The sequence below is a fragment of the Polypterus senegalus genome, chromosome 6 (genome assembly GCF_016835505.1).
Source record: "Polypterus senegalus isolate Bchr_013 chromosome 6, ASM1683550v1, whole genome shotgun sequence".
Classification (NCBI taxonomy): domain Eukaryota; kingdom Metazoa; phylum Chordata; class Cladistia; order Polypteriformes; family Polypteridae; genus Polypterus; species Polypterus senegalus.
Window position 1 is genome coordinate 123,639,281 of NC_053159.1, and position 22,976 is coordinate 123,662,256.

Genomic DNA, 22,976 nt, shown 5'->3' on the forward strand with positions numbered 1-22,976 from the left:
GCTCAGGGGCACCAAATTCAGTTGATCATCAACTAAATGTTTTTAAACCTTGCTTTGGAGCCCACCAGTGGTAAATTCATTTAATTAGACATGATTAGAAAGTGCACAAACCTGTCTATATAGGCCCTACAGGTGGTAATATTTATCAGGACAAAACCAAGCCATGCATCAAAGAAATTGCCAACAGAGCTTAATGACCGGACTGTATCCAGGCACAGATGTGGAAAAGTCTACAAAAATGTCTGCAGTATTGAAGGTTTCCAAGAGCACAGTATTCCCCATGATTTTTAAACAGAAAAAAAACACCAGGAAGGCATGTGCCTTTGTTAATCGTGTCCTGTCATTTTAATTTACCACAACTGGTCTCCAAACAAAGTGCAAAAAACATACCAACAACAGTGATCAGTAGAATGGGGTGCACCTGAGCAATTTTTCAGGTGTCATCGCAATGGGTCTGAATACTTAACATGTTAATATGATAATTTTCAAAAAAAATTCTAAAATTCTGTTTTCATTCTGTGGTATTGAGTGTTTCTAGATGAGAGGAAAAAAGTAATTTAAATGATTTTAGCATAAGGCTGCAACAAGTGGTTTGTGGTATACCAGTAGAAATTTGTCAAACAGGACAAATTTTCATGTGTCATTTTTACTGTGGCTAGCATATCAGGACGCTGTCTTTGTTACTAGTCACAAAAGCAATACAATGGTGTGGTGGGGATTGAGTGCTCCGTTAGCTTATAACGCAACATATGCAGACTGGTTAGGGAAAAAGAAGAATGTCCAGTCCACACAGGATTCAACTTGTTATAAATAAATTTGAGTATTCATATTAGTCAAGTTGTGTATAGCCTACATGTCCTAAAACTAATAATGTGTTTCTCTCAGCAGTTGAATTACTATAATTTACAAGTGTATCTATGCTATAATAATAATCACAGACAGCAGAATTGAATGGCATTAAGACTCTGGTTGCTTTTTTTCTTTTAACCTCCTTTGCGTTAGACCCGAGTGTCACTTGGGCTCTAAAAACATTAGTCTCGAGCATCACTGATGCAACTGTATATACGTGTCTCATGTAAGCGTTAAACCTGAGGATTATTCAGGCTGTACAATTGCCTACAGTATTGGTGCCTAGCGTTGCTCAGGAATCGATATAAGCGTGTCTTGCGTAAACGACAGGCCCAAGTATTACCCAGGCAACGGTGCAAGACAAGGCAACAGCACCAAGTCCCAGTAATATTAGGTCAGTGACGCAGACATAATTACTTGTTTATGTACAATACAGGTCATATCAAGCAAGACTATTGAAAGCAAATTCAAATAAAAGAAGCCATTGTGTTTTATTAATAAAAAGACAAGGCTCCAATTAAAGCCGTGGCACTGTGAAGTTTTTAAAAAATGATCAATACACAGGGCAACAGTTACATTATCCTCTCCCACAATCATTTTTCCAAATTAGCATTTCTCATTAGAAATTGAAATAGATCTGAAACAAGTGTCACTTTATGCTACACAACTGGAACTGTTGAAGCATGCAAGAGCATAACGTTTCGTTATACTGATTTACACTGATGCTTGCAGTGCTGCCTTTCCTTACAATACCTGCTTCAAGAATGGGGATGTAACTGCTCAAGGACTGATTCTGGACTAGACACCAGAGGTTTGCCAGCAGCATTTAATAGTGTTACCATATAAATACTTTGGCTTGCTATATATTAATGCAGCTGCATATTAATACTTTTAGTTTGTTTACATAGATCTATCAGGTTGTGTTTGTATTCATTTCTTAATCTTGCATTGTTACTATTGAATATTTTATTAAGGACTTTAATTTTTGCTTACATGTGCAACTTTTGTTTTCTTAATACAGCAGAACCCCAATTAACATGCCCATGTTAAACATTTTTCCACTTTTTTTTTATTTTTGAGTGATGGTGATGGCTGTTTTTTATTTTGTTTTGGGGGAAAAAAGACGAATGGTATACTTAATTTTTATTTAATAAATATTTTTTATATATAAATTTATTTCTGAAAAAGAAAAATATTAGTCACATTTCCGGAACAGAATTTTAGAGTTGCAATATCATGGGCATTTTCAGCTCAGAAAATTAGGAAAAGTCAAGGAGAGAGAGGAGTGTGATATGCACACTGAGGAAATAATTTAAAGATTTAAACACACAGCACCAGTTGGTGTTGGCTATGGTGCTTCTAGTGTTAAATTCTTTTCATTATGTAGAGCCAATGCTGTCAGATCTTGCAATGAATTGTTTTACTACTAATGGAACAGGCATGTTACTTGTTTGTTTGTTTGTTTGCTTATTAGCACTATGGAGCGAGACAGGGTTGGAGTCCCTACAGATGGAGATTCCCATGCAATAACATATCCTCCTGCTATTGTTGTGTACATTGTGGATCCTTTCTCATATGATGAATCTGAAGGAAACACGCACTCTGTGTGGACTCTAGGTCTTCTTCGTTGTTACTTGGAAATGATCCAGTTCTTACCATCTCATGTGAAGAGTGCAGTTTCTGTGCAGGTATGAATGTTGAACTTGTTCTAACAAAATCTTGATTTTAAGGTCTTGCAATTTTTGATTTATTTGCAGTTTAAAGTGCTGTTTTTAGGGTCAGACTTTCATAATAACTGGTAGACAAAAGCCAAAAGAACCATTAAACAGTGTATTTACTTGGTTTTGATATAACCTGTTTAATATGAATCTCTTATCAACTTGACTTGTACTCCTTGCCAATGAAATAATTTTTCTTTTTACTCTTGTGTCTGTCTGTCTGTCTTTGTCTAGATTATTCCATGTCAGTACCTTCTACAGCCAGTGAAGAGTGATGACCGGAACATCTATGCTCAACACTTGAAGTCTCTGGCATTTGCTGTTTTCACTCAGTGCCGAAGGCCACTTCCTTCCTCTACTAATGTGAAAACATTAACTGGTTTTGGACCTGGCCTGGCCTTAGACTCTTCTCTGAAAAGTCCAGAAGTAAGTTTTTGAAAATTTTGTTCAGTTTCTGCTGAATTCAGAGTCATGTGACTGTCAGTACAAAGAAGTTTGTATTTAATTGTGTGTTATAGATGGCTATATAGATTTCAGTGCTTACATTACACTTTTTAGCATTTTAAAGCAGCTACCAATATTATTGACAGTAGGGTTTATTGGTTTCTGGTTTAGTTTTACTTGATTTCTTGAATAGCTGTGTGTGCCTGGTCTTTGTACTCAGTAGTAAACTCTCTTGATTTTTATTTTAGAGACCTGAATGTGTAAAACTATATACACCACCATTCATCCTAGCCCCTGTCAAAGATAAACAAACTGATCTTGGAGAGACTTTTGGGGAAGTAGCTCAGAAGTACAATGTGCTGTTTGTGGGATACTGTCTGTCACACGATCAAAGATGGCTTCTTGCAACTTGCACTGACCTCTATGGAGAATTGCTGGAAACGTGCATTATCAACATTGATGTTCCTAACAGGTGTGTACCTACAGTGGGCCCTGTTATAGACAGTGCAAACTAATGCTGATCATTCCCAACCAGTCTTAAGCAAGCTTAACTTATGCTTATCTACAGGTGTGTATATTATGTGCCTGACTTCAGCAAGACTACATTTGAGTTTACCTGCATAATAAGTTTAGGCTCCGCTTGAAGCCATGGGGGGCTCACTACACAAAAATATGGGGTCTAGGTGCAGTGTCTATGTGGTATGATTGTATTTAATTGAAGTGTTTTGTACTCTGTGTATCATAGGACCGGTAAAGAATCCTACCCTCATGACTGTCTGTGTGGAGTTTGTTTTTTCTCTCTATGCCTGTTGGTATTTCAGTTTTCCCATATTTTATTGATTCAGTTAGGTTATGACAAATTCAAACTGGTCGGGTTGAGTGAATATTTAAATATGTCCTGTACAAGTAGACTGAAATCCTGAGTATGGTTTTATAATTTCAGGTAAAGTATGAATATTTAAGGTTCTCTTTCTTTACATTTATGTGTTTTTTGATTTCACTTGACTTGATTTGTATTTTATTGAAATAAAATGATTGGACTTTGTGACTGTTTAATGGTAGTGATTGACTCAAAATCTGTAAATTGTCAACATGTTCCTTTATTTATTAAATCATTCTTTTTATGTTTAGAGCTCGAAGGAAAAAGGGATCAGCTCGAAGAATGGGTCTACAGAAACTCTGGGAGTGGTGTGTTGGCCTTGTTCAGATGACTTCACTACCATGGAGGGTTGTTATTGGACGATTAGGAAGAATAGGTCATGGAGAGCTGAGAGGCAAGTGATGTACCTAAACTGCTGCTCATCCTTTACATCTATATACATGATTGTATTCCTCCTTTAAAAAATGCACTTGAAACCTGATTCAAAGGTTTTGTTAGCCTGGTATTTTGGTTATATTTTAACTATAATGAGCCTCTTAAAAGCTGCACTACATTTAATACATCCTACAGCTGTTAAATAACTTCTAACATTGTGTTCATCTTCATTTTAGACTGGAGTATTCTGCTCAGTCGCCGAAATCTTCAGTCACTCAGCAAGAGGCTGAAGGACATGTGCCGAATGTGTGGAATCTCTGCAGCTGATTCCCCCAGTGTTCTAAGTGCTTGTCTTGTTGCCATGGAAGCACAAGGGTCTTTCGTTATTATGCCAGGTAATAATACTACAGGGATTTGTAAATAATGCGATTGCTTCTCTTGATTTGTTTTCTAGATTTTGTTTTTATTTAAGCTCTCACTACTATAAAGCAGATGTCAGAGGTATAATAATTTTTAATTACTACCATTTAAGCACATACTGTAGTTATCAATCTACAGTGGATGTTCCCACCATAAAACCAAATTGTACCGAACAGTTGTTCTTGCTTCACAAACATAATGCACTTGTTTATTGTTCATTTTATCCAAAATGAAAGAAAATGTCAAAATTACATTTGTTCATGAAAAAAAGTGTCTTGAGACTAATAAGTTTGAAAAGTTATTACTATGTAGAGTATTTAGATGGACCAATTCGGAAATGTTTATCAGTCTTTTTGTAAAGCAGTGACCATATAAGAATAATATTGAATGGTACTAGTTTACACCTAATTGCCATTTTCCCCTCTCTTATGTACAGATTCTGTGTCGACTGGTTCAGTATTTGGTCGTAGTACAACTCTGAACATGCAGACGTCTCAGCTGAATACTCCTCAAGACACTTCCTGTACACACATCCTGGTATTCCCTACATCATCCTTGGTTCGGCCTTATACCCCAGAGAATATAGACCTGGCATTTAATACCAACAATGGTTAGCTTTATTTTATATAAGATATTGTTACAGGCATTCAGACTGAATAAGTGTGATTCTGAGCAGAAAAACCAAGTACGTTATAGTGGGAAGACTAATTTTTCTATGGAAATACAATTTTTATTTAATCTAGAACATAGAAATATGTTAATAATTTACTTAATTCATATTTTAGGCTTCATTAAAAAGTAGCAGAAAGCAGATAGTATTTGGTTTTCCATACTGCAGCAGTGACTCTTAATCTAAACACCTCAATCCATCATGTAAAATAAGCATCAGAGTTTAACTAGCCTGAAAAACTGTCTATTTACTAGATACTGTATATATTTTTCACAGATCTAAATAAAATACCAGTTTAACTTCTGTCATGATGACATTGGTAGTGATGAACACTAACATCAGAAAACCTTTTAAAGTGAATATTGTAGCTTATTGTTTCCCCCCATTCATTTTCCTTTTCGCAGATGGATCAGATGGAATGGGTATTTTTGAATTGCTTGACACGGGTGATGACCTTGTTGACCCAGACATTATAAGTATCTTGCCTGCATCCCCAACAACGTCACCTGTGCATTCACCAGGCTCTCATTACCCCCATGGGGGTGATGGAACTAAGGTAAGTTCAAACCACCCCAACCCCCACAGCATTTATAACAGAGTGAAAAATAAGGTATTTTTTATGTATAATTCTTCCTAGAGTCAAAATAATAAGTAATGAAAACACGCAACTTTTGTATTAATTTTATTTCTAGAAATTGTATACAATCATAGTATACAAACACACAGCTACAATTTGTAAAACCTATTTAACAAAAACGTCTGAATCAATCTAAAAAAACACCAGAGATTTAAAAGAAAACATAGAATAAACAAAACCTAACAAAACAAGAGTTCATATTCTAACCGAGAGAGAGAGGAGAACAAAAAACATTTCTCCATGTATATGTATGTATGTTCTAAATGTTTTTAATTAAGTCTTGCCATGTTTTAAAGTTTTAGACATATCCTCTAGCCGAGAATTAGATTTTTTTTTTTCCCCAAAAAATATAACTTTTAATAAGTTATCCAGTAAACACTACTGTAGAATCCCTGGAGCCTATGAAAAAAGTCGTAATGCCAGGCCACCTTAAATTCTTTTGCACCTCTTCATCAGTGTCTTTGTTTTGCAAATGTGTCAATCAGCACAAGCAGCCTGTAATCCAATCCCTCACCAACGCAGCTGAAATGAGACACAAAATGCTTAGAGCTCAAGTCTGATTATCTGGGTGTGAGGTGCCTGGAATTGTATAGGGTAAATATATATATATTCCAAATAATTCTATATTATTTCATGTATATTCTGCGTCTATAATGATCTGGGTAAATGTAGGATGACAGGAAATGCAAGGCAAGAAATGTTGAACACATAACTAAAACTGAAACAAAATGCTGACGTGAAGTATATAATGTGTGAAGACTGAAGTCCAAATATCAAATAAATACTTTCAAAAAAAGTATAACAAAACAAGAACACCTTTATTCAAGAATATAACCAAAGAAAAAGAAATTATTCAATTTACATGTTGCTGTTAATATGTAAAAACAGAAGCCCTTTTATCAATCGCATGTCTGGTTTAGAGGCAAGAATGGATGTTTCAGAATCGGGAGGTTAAGGGGTTGATCCTGGGTCTTCCTTGCATTTTCCATTTTGATTAGTGAGGTGATATTATTATTATTACTATTATATAATTAGAACATACTTTTGATTTGAGTCTGTAACACCCATTGTAAATTTTTGCTACTTGTAAAAGATATCGCTGAAGGAATATGCATGTATTCCGAATAACAATATATATTATTTACCCTATACAATTCCAGTCAACTAAGTCCCAGATAAAGAGACTTCAGTGTCTGACTTGACTTCTGCTGCCTTGGTGGGGGATATGTGAGCAAGCTGCCTGCTACAGTTATTGATTGATACATTTGCAAAACAAAGACACTGATGAAGTGGTACAAAGGAATTTAAGGTGGCCCGGCATTACGACTTTTTTCGTAGGCTTCAGTGATTCTAGTGTTAAGCAAAATATGTCTGTATGGTTGTAGTGTGGTATAGACTATTTCAGTAAATTTGTCTTTTATCCATAGTCCATCTGGGAGTACAGTCAACCCACGTTTATCGCGGTTAATCCGTTCCAGACTCTGCCGCGATAAATGAATTTCCGCGAAGTAGAAACCATATGTTTGTATGGTTATTTTTATATATTTTAAGCCCTTATAAACTCTCCCACACTGTTAACATTATTAGAGCCCTCTAGACATGAAATAACACCCTTTAGTCAAACGTTTAAACTGTGCTTCATTACAAGACAGAGATGGCAGTTCTTTCTCACAATTAAAAGAATGCAAACATATCTTATCTTCAAAGGAGCAGCGCTCGCTAAGAAAAGCAAACAATCAAAAATCATTACGTACTTTTAAGTATACAGAAGCACCGCGATAAAGCGGCATTTTGTAGAGGAGCGTCCTATCTTCTAGGCAAACAGCCACTGTGTAAACAGCCCCCTCTGCTCACACCCCCTCCGTCAGGCAGAGAGAGACAGAGAGAAGCAAACAAAACAAGCGCCACGCGGGAAGCATATCTTTTAGCATTGAGGAGTTTTAGTTAATATGTAATACATGCTCTGATTGGGTAGCTTCTAAGCCATCCGCCAATAGCGTCCCTTGTATGAAATCAACTGGGCAATCAAACTGAGGAAGCATGTAACCTAAATTAAAAGACCCATTGTGCAGAAAGCGAACCAGCTAAAAATCCGTGATATATATTTAGATGTGCTTACATTTAAAATCCGCGATAGAGTGAAGCCGCGAAAGTCGAAGCGCGATATAGCGAGGGATTACTGTACTCCAAATATAGCTGTAAATCGGTTAGGACGGACACAAAGGCTTCCGATCCGTATATAAAGATTTTTGTCCAAAATTGTTAATTTGGTACATCCTCAAAATATATGTCTTACTGATGCTAGAGCTAGATGGTAATGCTCGCTAGTTGGATCTTGTCCTGGATTCATTTTGGAAGATTTTAAGAGACAGTTGTGATCAATATAAGATTTTAAGCTGAACTATTGCTTAGTGCGTGTAGAGCTAGAGTATATTTTAGGTATGGTTGACCTTCCACTACTTTTCTGAGATGTTAATAGAAAGGTCCTTTTCCCACCATATTCTTTATGATGTTTTTATATATTGTTGAAGTGCTGTCTGAGTCTTCAAGACTGTTCAGTATTGCCCCTGAGACATTAATGAGTGGGAAATCTGGAAAATTGGTTATGTTTCTTTTAATAAAATTTCTAATTTTAAAATAGTGAGAAAGTTGTGTTGCTGGAAAGTTAAATGTGAAGCCTAATTGTTCATAAGATGCCAATTGATTATATGCAGCTCACAAGAATTTTCCAAAGATTAAATACTGAGTAATTTGAGAAGCTTCTCTGCCTTAAAGTACCTCCTGCATTGTTTCCATATTATGAGTGATTGTTGGATGATTAGATTATTGATTTGTTAACAAAAGTTAGTTTTTACTAGGGCACAAAGCAGAACATGACAATTTAATTTTCATTGCTGTCCAGGCAGGTGTAAATTCATCAAGTTGTGCCGATTTCTAGGTCTTTATGGTGTATATTGCTGTCCAGTAAAAAAATTTAAAAGTAGTGTCAGGCCACCTTCTCTTTAGTGTTTCGCCCTAATGCTGGGCTCATCAGGCGTACACACTCACTGCACCCCCTCTCGGGGATGGCTCTATATGCTGTCAAATAAACAACCGACACACCGTGGTGCAACGTAAAGAGGCTTCGCCTCTGACGCTGACGTCCGAGGTTCACCTGATGAGCCCAGCATTAGGGCGAAACACGTGTCGCGTACTCCTTGCGTTATTTGACAGTAAAGCTATGCAACATTCTATGAGCTGCTTCTCGCAACTGAAGAGGGCGCCGTGGTGGATGTTTGCTGACTTACAGACCAACCACAAGCGTTACTTGTTAGGTAACCACCCATACAATGAGATTGTGATTTAGACTACAAATGCCATATACAGTGGAATCTTGGTTCAGGAACATAATTCGTTCCAAACCTCTGGTTGTAAACCGATTTGGTCGTGAACCGAAGCAATTTCCCCCTTAGGATTGTATGTAAATGCAATTAATCTGTTCCAGACCGTACGAACTGTATGTAAATATATTTTTTAAAGATTTTTAAGCACAAATATAGCTAATTACACCATAGAATGCACAGTGTAATAGTAAACTAATGTAAAAACATTGAATAACACTGACACAAACACCCAGGCTCCCTGCTCAGCAGCAGGCGCCCTCGCTCTCTCTCTCTCAGCAGCACACACCCTTTCTCTCTCTCTCTGCAGCACGCAAGCCCTCTCTCTCTCTCTCTCTCTCTCTCTCTCTCTCAGCAGCACGCGAGCATGCACTGTTTTCCTTCAGGTGTTTTCTCTTGTGTGATTTCTTGGGTTTGTGGTGTTTTTAGCTGTTAAGCTGGTTGGGAGCGAAAGCCTCATGCAGCCATTCCAAAAACAAAGTCCTTGTGACCCAACCCTTCGTGTTTGCCCTCCACATCACTGGCACTCTGGCTTTGTTTACATTGTGCTGCTTGAAAGCACGAGGGTTCTCAAATTGGTAAATGAGTAAACTGGTAAACAGTTTTTCCACCTCTTCCAGCACTTGAGGCCTCTGCCTGGTTAACGCTGTAACTCCTTTTGCAACATCAGCTTCTTTAATAGATTCGTTCTGCTTTAGAATAGTCGAAATCGTAGGTTTTGACTTCTTGTACTCTGCAGCAAGATCAGTAACACGAATGCCACCCTCATACTTTTCAATAATTTCCTTCTTCGATTTCAATTTTCTGTAAAACTTTCTTCTCACCACTCTTCACTTGCTTAGAAGCCATGGTTAACTGCAAAAGCGCACAAAATACTGTAGAGCACAAAAAGATCACAGATAAAGCACGCACATCTGACTGAGAACAATGAACAGGGAGCGGCTCAACACATGCTTAAATACAGTAATCGGCGCGTACAAACCGGAAGGGAAATGAAATAGAGCACTAAGAGTTCACAGCGAAAGCATGCACGCACGTGCAAGCACGCATGTCTGACCGAGAACAATGCAACACGTATGGAAACCATCAGCGCTCACAAAATAAAAAGGGAAACTGGCTTGTTCGTATACCAAGTGTGTGGTCGTGAACCAAGGCAAAAGTTTGGCAAACTTTTTGCATGTAAACCGAGTTGTATGTGTACCGAGACGTTTGTGAACCAAACGTGTGTGTGTGTGTGTGTGTATGTATGTATGAACGTGGCCCGGACACAGACAGACGGACAATGGTTTGTCACCCAACATTTATTATGTACAATATTTAGAGTTACTTGTGCACAAACCCAGTGCCTCCAGCACCAATCCCCCAAAGTCCAGGCCTCACAGTCCAGTGCCTGCCTTCTGGCCGCCTCCACTCCTCTCTCTCTAGACTCCCGTCCACTTCCACCCGACTCCAGCCATCGAATGAAGGGAGGCAGCCCCTTTTATACCAGCCCGGATGGGCTCCAGATGCTACCCGACACTCTCCTGTGTGGCGGCTGTGCCCCCGGAAGCCCTCCGGGTGTCCCCAGTCGTCTTCCCCCCAGCACTTCCTGGTGTGGCGGAAGTGCTGAGGTCCAGGGCTCTTCAGGCACCGGGGCGCCCCCTGGCGGTGACCAGGGGCCCCTACAGGGTGTAGCTTCCAAGCTCTGCACCTGTGGTCCCCAGTGCAACTAGGGTGGTCACCCCCTGAGACGCAAGATTTTTTCTCAGAAGACTGAGAAGAGAAGAATTCCAAATTTTAGGGGCTATCACACTGAAAGCTCTGCCCCCACACACACCCCTCCCCCAGTTACTAACCTGTGTTTAGGTACAGTGAGCAAGTTAGCGTTCAATGATCTTAATATACGGGCAGACTAAGCCATGAAGGGCTTTGAAAGCGATGAGAATTTTATATTTGATTCTTGAAGAAACTGGTAACCAATGCTAATCATAGAGGACAGGAGTGATGTGAGAAGATTTTTTAGTGTGTGTAAGTAAACGAGCAGCAGAATTTTGAACATAGTGTAATCTATTGATATATTTAGTCAGTAGGCCATAAAACAATGCATTGCAATAGTCCAGACAGGTAGTGACGAAAGCATGAATGAGTGTTTCAGTACCTTTCACACTGAGGAAAGAATGCAGATGACCAATGTTGTGAAGATGAAAACAGGCTGTACAATTGAGCTAATGTTTGGTTGAAAAGTAAGAAGCTGATTAAAGATGACACCCAAATTATGGACTGATGCTGAGGGCTCAACCAGGATCCCATCGATGTCAATTTTTAGGCCACGAAGGGTAGAAAGGAAATTTGTTACCAACTAATAAGATTTCTGTTTTATCAGGATTGAGTTGTAAAAAATATCTGTCATCCAGTGACTGATTTCCCGAATGCAGTCATTGTAGACTTGGAGGGCTCCAGGTTTTCATTCTAACCCATTTTTAATTAGGGACCTGATTTTTGCTCCTAATTAACTTCTTTTGAATTCATTTTAATTGACTTGTTTTTTAAGATTTTCTTAGATATTCTTTGGGAAAAGTTTGCAATGATCAATTTATAATGTATAATTTGCAAACAGTTCAGTTTTAACATTATTTAAATATATTTATTTCTAGGGGCCAGGTACTGATAGACTTCTGTCAACAGAGTCCCATGATGAAGCTCCCAACATTCTACAGCAGCCACTGGCTCTTGGCTATTTTGTCTCAACAGCAAAAGCAGGTCCTCTGCCAGATTGGTTTTGGTCAGCCTGTCCCCAAGCACAGAACCGATGCCCCTTATTCCTTAAGGTATTTTAAGATTTTGAGTTCCTTAAATTATTTTTTTTTCTCAAAGTACAATCGTGTTGATTTATACTTGCACATATGAATTAATTTTTACTGATCATTTCATAGAGTCAAGATCAGTTTGTCATTTTTCATTACATAGAAACTAGTCTTGATTCTAACTATTTTCTGTTTACAATGTATGCAAAGTACTGGCAAAGTAGCTCACTGGACTATAAACGTTTGTAGATGTCTCCTATTATTTTTGGACTTGCTTCAGGCTTCCAGAATTGCCCAGTCTCCACATTTTGGTGCATTGTGGTGTTTCTTTTGTACTCTAGGACATGCAGTGGAAAGAATAGTACAGAGAGGTCAGTTTCACGCTATATACAATCATCAAATTCAAATGATAACAGTTCTCACACACCTAAGGACCGTCCTACCTACATTTACGACATGTGTACCTGTTGCAATGTACACACTTCTCTATGCTGTGGTTCCTATTACATTGAAGGGGCACCTGACATTGACTGAGTTAGCTTTCTTGAGGGAAGCGGCAGTCTTGGAACAGAAGCTTGTCGATGTTGCATACTCTTTTTTTTTCTTTTTCCATCGCCTTTTCTTGTATGAAGCGACGACAAAGTTCCTCTACAATGTGAGCAAAGAACATTTTTTTCTCAGTGGCCCCCGTGCATGCCTTGTGCATTGGTCGCTGCCAGGTCAAGCATATTGTAGCACACAGCAACCGGCCACCCACGTGCTCCTGCTTGCACTGAATAACCTCATGCCTTCGGGTCCATGATGTCAACACAGCACCGGGCAAAAAAAGAAAGTGACAAATATTTGACATTTTGAAGAAATAATTTTATGACCTGAATAGTACCAATCAAAAAACATTGTCGCAGTAATGGAATATTATTTGAAAACGAACAGCGTCAGATTAGGTTTATGGTGGTTGTAAAAATTTGTTTTTTTTTTCCCCTTTTATTCTCTGTCACGTTCACGCTCTTCCTCCCCACCCCCCGGATCTGACCCTAACTAAATTTACAATGAGATACCAAGAAGGCAGATTCACCAGCGTTTCTGTGTCAGCTTTTATCCCTCCAGATCAGAGAACTTCGAGTTCCATTGTCTCAAAACACCACTCACATCTACAGTTATTCCTAGCTTCAAATGAAAACTAGCAGCATCAGATCTGCAGTGGTTATGGTGGGGTTGTATCATGATTGTGACTGAGAGAATAAAATTGAAATAAAGCAGTAACTTTTACAAGTACTAAAATTGCTAAAACTGGTTACAGATGCAAATAAAATGTATGTTTTTATTGTATGATATTAACAACAAGATCAGCTCGCTACTCAAAACGGTAAATTTGTGACACCCAGGATCGATCCCACGACCTCTTGATTACAAGTCAGCAGTCCTTACTGCTGCACCATGGAAGCTGTCGTATTACACCTTCACCTTTTGTTAAAGTGTTTATTTGATATTTGGACTTCAGCCTTCACATATCATACAGTTCATTTCAACATTTTGTCATTTATTACTAAAATATGAAAAGCATTTGTTTTAACGATAATAAATTGTTGTAGACACGGAACACACATGAAATCTGTTATTTCCCCTCTAAAACTCTAGCACTTCACTCCAAGATAATCAAAGCTTGAGCTGGGAGAACTTCTTGTCCTTTCTTTGGTGGGGGGGAGTGGTGGTATAGCAGGCTACTTGTTGCTTGTGTTGGTCGACACATTCACAAGACAAAAGATGCTCATGGAGAGGTGCGAAGGGATTTAAGTGGGCTGCATTTATGAGTTTTTTTGGTAGGCTTCTAGTGTTAATTGAAAAAATGGGTATGTCATTCCTATGTTAGTTTCACTTAAAGGATAAATTTGGTATTCATTTCAAAGTTATTAATTCACAGTCGTGTTACATAGTAATATCCCACATAAAATTGTTGTAAAGTTGTTTTTTTTTTTTTTAAGTGTTTTTTTTAACAAATTTTAAATACCTTTTCTGGTCTTCCATCTTACAGTAGGGCTTAAGGGTGCATAAATTGAACTTACCAATTATGTCTATCTTTCAAGCCAAAGATGTTATTGAGTATTGGTCCTTGCCTTGTGATTACACACATTTTACAAAACAGTCTATGCATATTATTTTAAGAAGGTAAAAAAGCAAAAAGTAAACCATTGTTGAGAGATTCAGCTTTTTTGAAAGGAGACTTGCTCTGCACTTTGGCAACTACCCTGTTTGTCTTCCTCCTTGTAAAATCTCAGAAAACCTTTGCCTGCTATTGACATCATTGAGTATGAATAGATAGATTGATACTTTATTAATCCCAAGGGGAAATTCACATAGTCCAGCAGCAGTATACTGATACAAATAAACAATATTAAATTAAATAGTAATAAAAATGAAAAAAAAATAAAAATAAAAAAAGCAGACAATAACTTTGAGTAATGTTAGCATTTACTCCCCCGGGTGGAATTGAAGAGTCACATAGTGTGGGGGAGGAATGATCTCCTCACTCTGTCAGTGGAGCAAGACAGTGACGAAAGTCTGTCACTGAAGCTACTCCTCTGCCTGGCGATGACACTGTTCAGTGAATGCAGTGGATTATTCATGATTGACAGGAGTTTGCTTAATGCCTGTCGCTCTGCCACAGATGTTGAACTGTTCAACTTTACTCCTACAATAGAGCCTGCCGCCTTAACAAGTTTGTCCAGGCGTGAGGCGTCTTTCATCTTTATGCTGCCACCCCAGCACACCACCGCGTAGAAGAGGGCAATCGCCACAGCCGTCTGGTAGAACATCTGCAGCATCATACTGCAGATGTTGAAGGATGCCAACCTTCTCAAAAAGTATAGTCTGCTCTGACCTTTCTTACATAGAGCATCAGTATTGGCAGTCCAGTCCAATTTGTCATCCAGCTGCACTCCCAGATATTTATAGGTCTGCACCCTCTGCACACAGTCACCTCTGATGATCACAGGGTCCATGAGGGGCCTGGGCCTCCTAAAATCTACCACCAGCTCCTTGGTTTTGCTGGTGTTAAGATGTAAGTGGTTTGAGTCGCACCATTTAACAAAGTCTTTGATTAGCTTCCTGTACTCCTCCTCCTGCCCACTCCTGATGCAGCCCACAATAGCAGTGTCATCAGCGAACATTTGCACGTGGCAGGACTCCGAGTAATATTGGAAATCTGATGTATGTAGATTGAACAGGACCGGAGAAATATCAGCTGTGAATTGCTGCAATCTGATCTGTAAACAACTAGATGATAATAACTGAAAAAGATACATACAGTATGTTCACTTTTATTCTCTCACTATGCAGAAGTTATTTCTTTGTGTCCCAAAAATTGCCTACTACTGCTAGATTGTTAATGCACAAGTATGATTCAGTGTGCAAGAAAATTAAGCTGGCATGCAGTATGTAACCAAGTATCAAGAAGTGAACACCTAGACATCCATTCATTCAGCCATCGTACATCATCATGACCTGTTTATCCAGGTCAGCTGGAGCCTATCCCAATAAACATTGGACACAAGTTATGATCAATGGACATTTCACCAGTTCATTGTAGGCTGAATTACACACATGGCCCACATTAGCAATACCAATCCACCCAGCCTGAATGTGTTTGGATTGTCAAAGGAAACCAGAGCATCAGGGGAAGGACATACAAACTATAAATGCCAGGCGAACCCCAGCATCCTTTACTGCAAGAAAGCAGCACTATTACTGCACCACCTTGTCAACCAATATTATTATTATTATTAATTGCTGTCCTCAACATCTTCCATTCATTACTGTAGTCGGATAGAATAGGGTGCCTATGATGTTATGGTCTCTTGAACCATAGCGATGCGCAGTTTGTGGCAAACATGGCCTTCCGTCCTAGCCTATAGTGAAAGTGGCCATGCAAGCAGCCCTAAGAAAACTATTGCTCCATCGACTGAGAGATGATATGCACGAGTCCAATGTGACATGCCGAAAAGTTGACCCTCCATCAGCACAGGACAGATGCTAGGAAGAAGATTATTCATATATTTTTCTCTGCCATAGAAACAATAATAATGATAATCCATCCATCTTCCTAACCTGATTAGGGCAGAGTTGCAGGGCAGCTTGAGTCCAAGCCAACAATCTTCGGACACAAGGCAGGAACAATCCCTAGACAAGGGTTGCCAGTCTGTCACAGAGCAAACACATACACAAACTCTTAGGCCACTTTATTAGTGCCAGTTTGCAATTATATTATTGTTGGAGCATTTGTTCGTTTTTACAAGCCATTACTGAATATTACTGCTATACAAACAGAATTACAGAAGAAAAAGTAGGATTATAAGGAGAATAAACCTTAGCGCTAGAGGCTTTTGGGTTGTCCTATCTCCACCCACAATGGAGGTTGAGCAGACTAGCAATCAAGAAATGTATTCTTACCTCAAGAAAATTAGTTCCAAGAATCTGTGATGATAAAATTATTTCTAGTTTCATTACATTATCACAAGTTTGCTTCATAAATGTGGAAGGCATATTATCTTAATTTGAAACCTTTGCTTCTTCAAAGTGGATATATTTGGTAAGTTTTTAGGCTTTTTATATTCACCTGTGGGACTTGCGTACCCTGAAGCCCTATAGTAAGTTGCAAGAAAAGACCGCATATTTTTAAAATTAATTATAAAAAGATAAAAGCTTAACTTTAAAACATGACTTTTACAAGACAAATATATATCACAACTATAAAGAAATAACTTTTACTTGAGAAAAATATTGGACTTATTCTATAATTGTATTTTTTTATGTACAGTGTGAGTAAACCTCAGTAATGTATTGAATGAATGAAATGTTTCTGTTCTGGGTAGTGTTTTTTTGTACTTGCATGCCTTGAACTGCTCAAGCTAAATACCTTTTCATGGGCCTTTTAAAACACAGATTAAATCATATTACTAGATACCCCATTAAGGCCAATTATTTATTAAGTAGAAGGGAATGTGTTCAAAGAATTAAATTGAAATATATTTTACTTTCTGGTAAAACTGGTCAAAATTGATATTTAAAAGGTGTCAGTTGTAGATTTATTGGGTTTTGCTTGTTTCAACTAGTAGAAATTAGATAGGCAGTCAGGTTAGGGGTCTCAAACTCTGCGGGATATATGGGCCATACATAGAAAAAAGTGCTAGTTGGCGGGCCACATTCATTTCTAAAAGATACAAATACAGTATTATTGTTATTTGAACTATAATACAGCTAAGTTTATTCAACATGCTTATTCTAAAATCCAGTTTTTCAGTTCAAATGTTGTTAAATGCAGTCTGACTGTTCAGTTGGCAGCATTTGGCAGACACAAGAACGTCAGGATTGGGCTTGATGTCATGCACGGTAGCCAATCACAATGTTGCACGCAAATGCTCATTTGTAAGTCTTGAACATAACGCTGATTTGTTAATCTTCATTGAAGAGAAGAACTGTCCAATACGTATGTATTGCCAAACATGGCCATGATTCTGGCAGTGGCGTTAACAGGTTTCGGAAATCTTTCGTGGGACACAAACTTGTAGAACTCTGGGACACCAATATCCGTATACTTCTGTTTAAGCACAGTGTTGCACTGTAAGTCCACAATCTCCCATCTATAAATCTTCTGAAACACAAGTAACATCCACCGCAAATGGAGTTGCAAAGAGTGTAAGTTGAGGTTCAAAAGTCCGGAACTCCTCAAAATGTCAATCCAACTCTTCAAGTAATTAAGAAATTATATCTGAATAATCAAATGTTCCGGTTCAACGCATACTAATGAATGCATAACTGAGAAATGAGCCAAATTGCCAGACTGTAGCTGTTTGGCCCACAAAGACAGCTTACATCTGAATGATTTGACACTGTTGTTCTTCATCGTAATCACCTGCTTTGGACCCTGGAGCCTCAAAGTGAGTGCATTGAGGTGTTACCTGACATCTGTGAGAAATGCTGAATCTGATAGAAAAGACAGATCAGAAAGTTGTCATACGTCTTTATCTTTCAATGCCATAAAAATCGCTATCTCCTGCCTTAAAGCCAAAAATCTCTTTGACGCGTTTTCCTGACTCAGCTTTCTGACTTATGATGCAGCAACTCTCCATGTTCAGTGTCCATATTAGACAAGAATGAAGTGTACTGCCTGTGGTTGAGACCTCTTGCTCGTATAAAATTAACCGTCTTAACAACAATGTCCATAAATTCTTTCATTTGTAGACTTTTGCCACACAGCACTTCCTGATGCAGAATGCAGTGTATGGCAGTAAAAGGACCTGACAAAGAAAGCCTGTTTCGTTTTGCTTTAAATAATCCCACAACACCAACGTTTTCAGAACACATTGCTGGTGCACCGTCTGTTGCTACGGACATGAGTTTTTCCCACAGTAGTCCTGCTCTGTTAATGCAACCTTCCAATTCTTGAAAAATGTTATGACCGGTTGTTGTGCAATTCATAGGTAATTAAATGTAATAATTCTTCGGTTATGTTTAGATTTTCATCAACCCCACGAATAAACACAGCACAACATGCAATATCTGCTACACCAGTACTCTCGTCAAGCGCTATGGATTATGCTTGAAAACCTTGTGATGCTATAATCAATTGCTGATGAAAGTTATTAGCTGATTGTGATTCTGCTAGCAACAGTATTTGCGGACAAACTTATGCCTTCAAATGGTTTCATTTTGTCCAGACCAATAATTTCACATGCCTTTATAAAACAATCTTTTACAAATTAACCTTTAGTTAGTGGTTGCAAAGATTTTGCTATCATATTATAAAGGACAAAACTTGCTTTTACAAAATATTCCTTTGACTTACTAACATTCGAGAAAGTTTTTTGCTGATTTGTAATTTATGCTTTCAATTGCTGAACCTTTTCTTCGCCCAGTTTGCCAGACTATGCACTGTACAGTTCTCAATACAGTGTACTGTAATGTCGACACACATTGTACACCTTAAACACCTACAAACAAACAAAACACTGGGCTCTGTCTCCGACCTTCATCACAAAATATAAATTTTCCCATTTATCCTAGAATATTTGCTTTTCGTCAGCAGTCTTAAGCTTTTTCGATGACGAATACAACATTAATGACTTTGATTAACAATGAGGCATACAATTAACAGCAAGAGCTATACAAAGTAACTTGTAAACATTTATGTGAACTGTTTGTTTAACTAACGCCACTGGAAGTAAAAGTAACAGCACCGAATGTTGAGGTAAATAAGAATGGTATTTTAATTCTGATCATCGGACTGCAAACAGTATTGTGAGTAAATGCTGAAAAGCAAAACGGATTTTAGTGGTAAATTTTGGCAGTTCAAGTAAGCTGTTGCGGGCCGCAAATAATTGCCTAAGGGGCCACATGTTTGAGACCCCTGGCTTAAGTGTTCTTGGTTCTGTGTATCAGGAATCTCTCTGTGTTTAATTTTTTGCCATTTGAATGCAAGTACAATTCCAATGTCACTGTGCAGGGACAAATTTGAGTTTGTAACTTCTGCTGCACTTGGCCAATTCAAATCAAATTTTATTTGTCACATACAAATTATAAATACACTATAATATGTGGTGAAATGCTTAGTTGCTCAACTTCTATGACTGAGCCTTGAGACGAATGTAAAAGTACAATAATAGTACATAACTATAAATTCAAAAATCATTGATATAGTTGTAAGTATGCAATAAATAACAAATAAAATAAGTTAAGTAACTTAATATGAGACAGTTAACAATGGGGCATTGTGTATTTCTAGACACTATGGGGGAAAAAGCTTACGGTAGTGTTTACTTGACTATAGCATAGAAAAGAGGCCATTGTTGGAATGGCTTGTGTCACAGGTGGTTTTCTTTGCCCTGATTTGACCTCACTTGATGTAGATGTCCTGGAGGTTAGTTTGTGCACAGCCTGTAATGGGTCCAGCTGACCGCACCACTCTCTGTAGAGCCTTGCTGTCCTGTGTGCTGTTCCCAGACTGTTCCAAAAGCTGAAAAACAAATTGTTTACCTTTTTGAAATTTGCCTCCATATGGTTAATATGCAGTCATGTGCTTTACATGCTTTATTTTTAATTTTAAACTTGGTTCCTAAAGGCTTCACTGTCATATAGAAAATTTAAATAAATGGCAAAATGTAATAAAGAAAGATAAATAGCTAGCTAGCTTTGTCCTCAAGGGAACATTTAGTGTCACCCACATGCAGTACACCAGGCTTTGCATTTTAAGCCTCAAGTAGCACTGACCTTTCTAGAGTTCAAAGTATTGAGGAAATGAAAAGATATTAGAAAGTTTATTCCATGTTGAAAATTAGCTTTTGTGTGTTAAGCTGATGAATGCTGAGCTGGAACTTTGCATGCCAGTTCAGCTGTTTTTTTTTTTTTTTAACTTTGTATATACCCACTTACCTTTAATTAAACTGAAGAGTGCTTTATGTGTCTTGATGAACTCTATCCACAGGCCTCTCTGCACCTCCATGTGCCTTCAATGCAATCAGAAGAGCTACTTCACAGCAAACACTCCCATCCTATGGACTCAAGCAAGACTTCTGATGTCCTCAGGTAAGCTGTACTTAATGGGATTAAACAAAAGTTTAGATTGTTTTGAGAAAAACTAGGAAATGAATGTCTTTGTGTGTAGATCAATACTTATTTGAGGTGCAGTGAAACACTTTGATGAAAGTACTCTTGAGGATGATGAAAGTTAGATCATGCAATAGGTATTTTGGTTTCAAGTTGTTGTGGTCAGTGTTTAAATTGAGAATTGGCATGAAGAGAGCTCCTCTTACATTCTTGAAATGTTAATTTAACAAGTGTAAAATATAAAATTAATAAAATGTTTTGTTTTCAGTACCTGAATAAAAACAACTTTCTTTTAAATTTTTCACCTTTTAGCAGCCCTTCACCAATGCTGTCCTCTACTGTAACTCTTTAAAATAATCATTGAAAAGTTTATCCTTTACCAAAATACTTTTCATTACACTGTATTCCGCCTCTCTCATATTTGGTGGGCAAAGTGTTAATTGAAAACGATTTTTAATGTGTTACTTGTTTATTGTAGGTATATGGTAAAATCAGTAAAAATAAAGAACTAATTATGTTTCTGCCATCTTTGGCATCTACATCATCTGTGTAGAAAGATCCGAAAATATGACTAATCCACACTAACACAAATAAATTTGAGAGCATCTCTTTCATTTCACAAGTTTACTGTTCACTCCAGCGTTTTCAATGTTTTTCTAAAAGGTTGTAATTCATACTGAAATGCAAAAATGCATAATTCTTTACAATTAGGCATGATTTTTCGGCAAAGACCACTATGCAGAGTAAATTAAAATACTAATAGTACAATGAAAATAAAGAGAACTTGAAGAAAAAAACTAACTGGATTTTGTCTGGAAAAACCATAAAATAATTGTTTTTAAGGTTACAGAAGAGTATAAGGTAGTCAAAACCATGGACAAAATAGACTGACAGCCTTGCCATTTTCATGTGGATCATATGACAACCAGGTACCTGATCACATGACAAATACAAACACTTTGGAGAGGACTTACAGTAGTCAAATGCTTTCTGTGTGGATGGAAGGAAGGCCAAAACAACTTTAAAAAATAAATAAGCAAAATTTTACAGATGTATCCATAATAGTCTGGACTATGCCTTTAACTTCAAATAATACATCAAATCCTGTATTAGGGATGATTTGAAAATAATGTCCATCGCCAATATGCTGAGCACATCACCGGTGTACATACTGTTATTCTCCAAATATTTGCAGAAATCACCTCAGTCTTGCGTGCTTCACAAGAAAACTGTCAGGCATTAATTTGCAGAAGGAGGCATGTGAGATGCCTGTCTTTTGCTAATTGAGCACTAATGCACTGTAGCTAAGGCAAGGCAGCCTAATCAGTTCGTTACACACAAAGTTTGAATGGGAAGTGTGCAGGTATGTGCTGCTTTGGCACACACAGACTCTCAGTACCCACGATTTCTTGTTCTTTACCGTGTGCTTTTCGGTAGCTTACAGACTTTAATTGATTGTTCACTGTGGCTGTACAAGTTGGAGTTCTTTTGAGACTTTGGCGTGTTTTCCTATTTTGAAGTGTCCTCTGAAACCCTCATTGTGTCAGCTCATATGCTGGGTGACTGATATCCAGACTAATGCAGCTTGTCAGTAATGTTACATTATTTTTCATTCACCACTTGTTTTCCTAACCTGCTTATACTAGGCAAGGTCACAAGGCAGCTTCAGATCCATTTTATGATGAGATAGATCTAATTTTAAAGTTTTGTGGTAATACAGCATTGTGATACGTAGCAGTATTAAATGAACTTGAAATGAATCGTCTTTGTGTTATTGTACTAACATTACCGAGTGCTGAGTTACAGCCAACAGCAACAATACTAACTCCTGCATTCCAAGCTGAAACACCTGCGCACCTTTAGATGCTTTCTGCAGTACATGAGTAGAGCAGGTAATTGTTCTTAATCCACGAAAATCTGTCCAACCATACCCCTTACCCAACTGACCTACCAGCAATATTATTGAATATTGTTGATGTTTTAAAATGACAATGTGAACTTTTAACACATGCATAGCCCTACCTTATATAGGTAAAAGATTATTTTTACCCATTAGCAACACACAATTAGTTTCCAATATTTCCTTATAGCGTGTAAGATCAGAAACACAAATGTAACATCTTGTGCTTTATAGTCTGTATGCATCTGTCTTTTTTTTTTTTTTTTTTTTTATAGTGTTTCATTTTTCCATGTGTGTCAGTTAGTTCAATAGAAATATCATA

At 37.8% G+C, this 22,976-nt stretch overlaps 1 protein-coding gene across 1 annotated transcript in view; it reads left to right on the forward strand.

Moving 5' to 3' along the window:
* Nucleotides 1–22,976, forward strand: part of med13a (mediator complex subunit 13a) — a 229,515-nt gene that overhangs the window by 192,006 nt on the left and 14,533 nt on the right. The window contains exons 21-29 of the mRNA XM_039757031.1: nucleotides 2,324–2,537; nucleotides 2,802–2,993; nucleotides 3,260–3,483; nucleotides 4,143–4,285; nucleotides 4,503–4,661; nucleotides 5,123–5,296; nucleotides 5,761–5,912; nucleotides 12,007–12,180; nucleotides 20,633–20,733. Coding sequence (XP_039612965.1) covers nucleotides 2,324–2,537; nucleotides 2,802–2,993; nucleotides 3,260–3,483; nucleotides 4,143–4,285; nucleotides 4,503–4,661; nucleotides 5,123–5,296; nucleotides 5,761–5,912; nucleotides 12,007–12,180; nucleotides 20,633–20,733 — 1,533 coding nt within the window. The remainder of the gene's footprint in view (nucleotides 1–2,323; nucleotides 2,538–2,801; nucleotides 2,994–3,259; nucleotides 3,484–4,142; nucleotides 4,286–4,502; nucleotides 4,662–5,122; nucleotides 5,297–5,760; nucleotides 5,913–12,006; nucleotides 12,181–20,632; nucleotides 20,734–22,976) is intronic.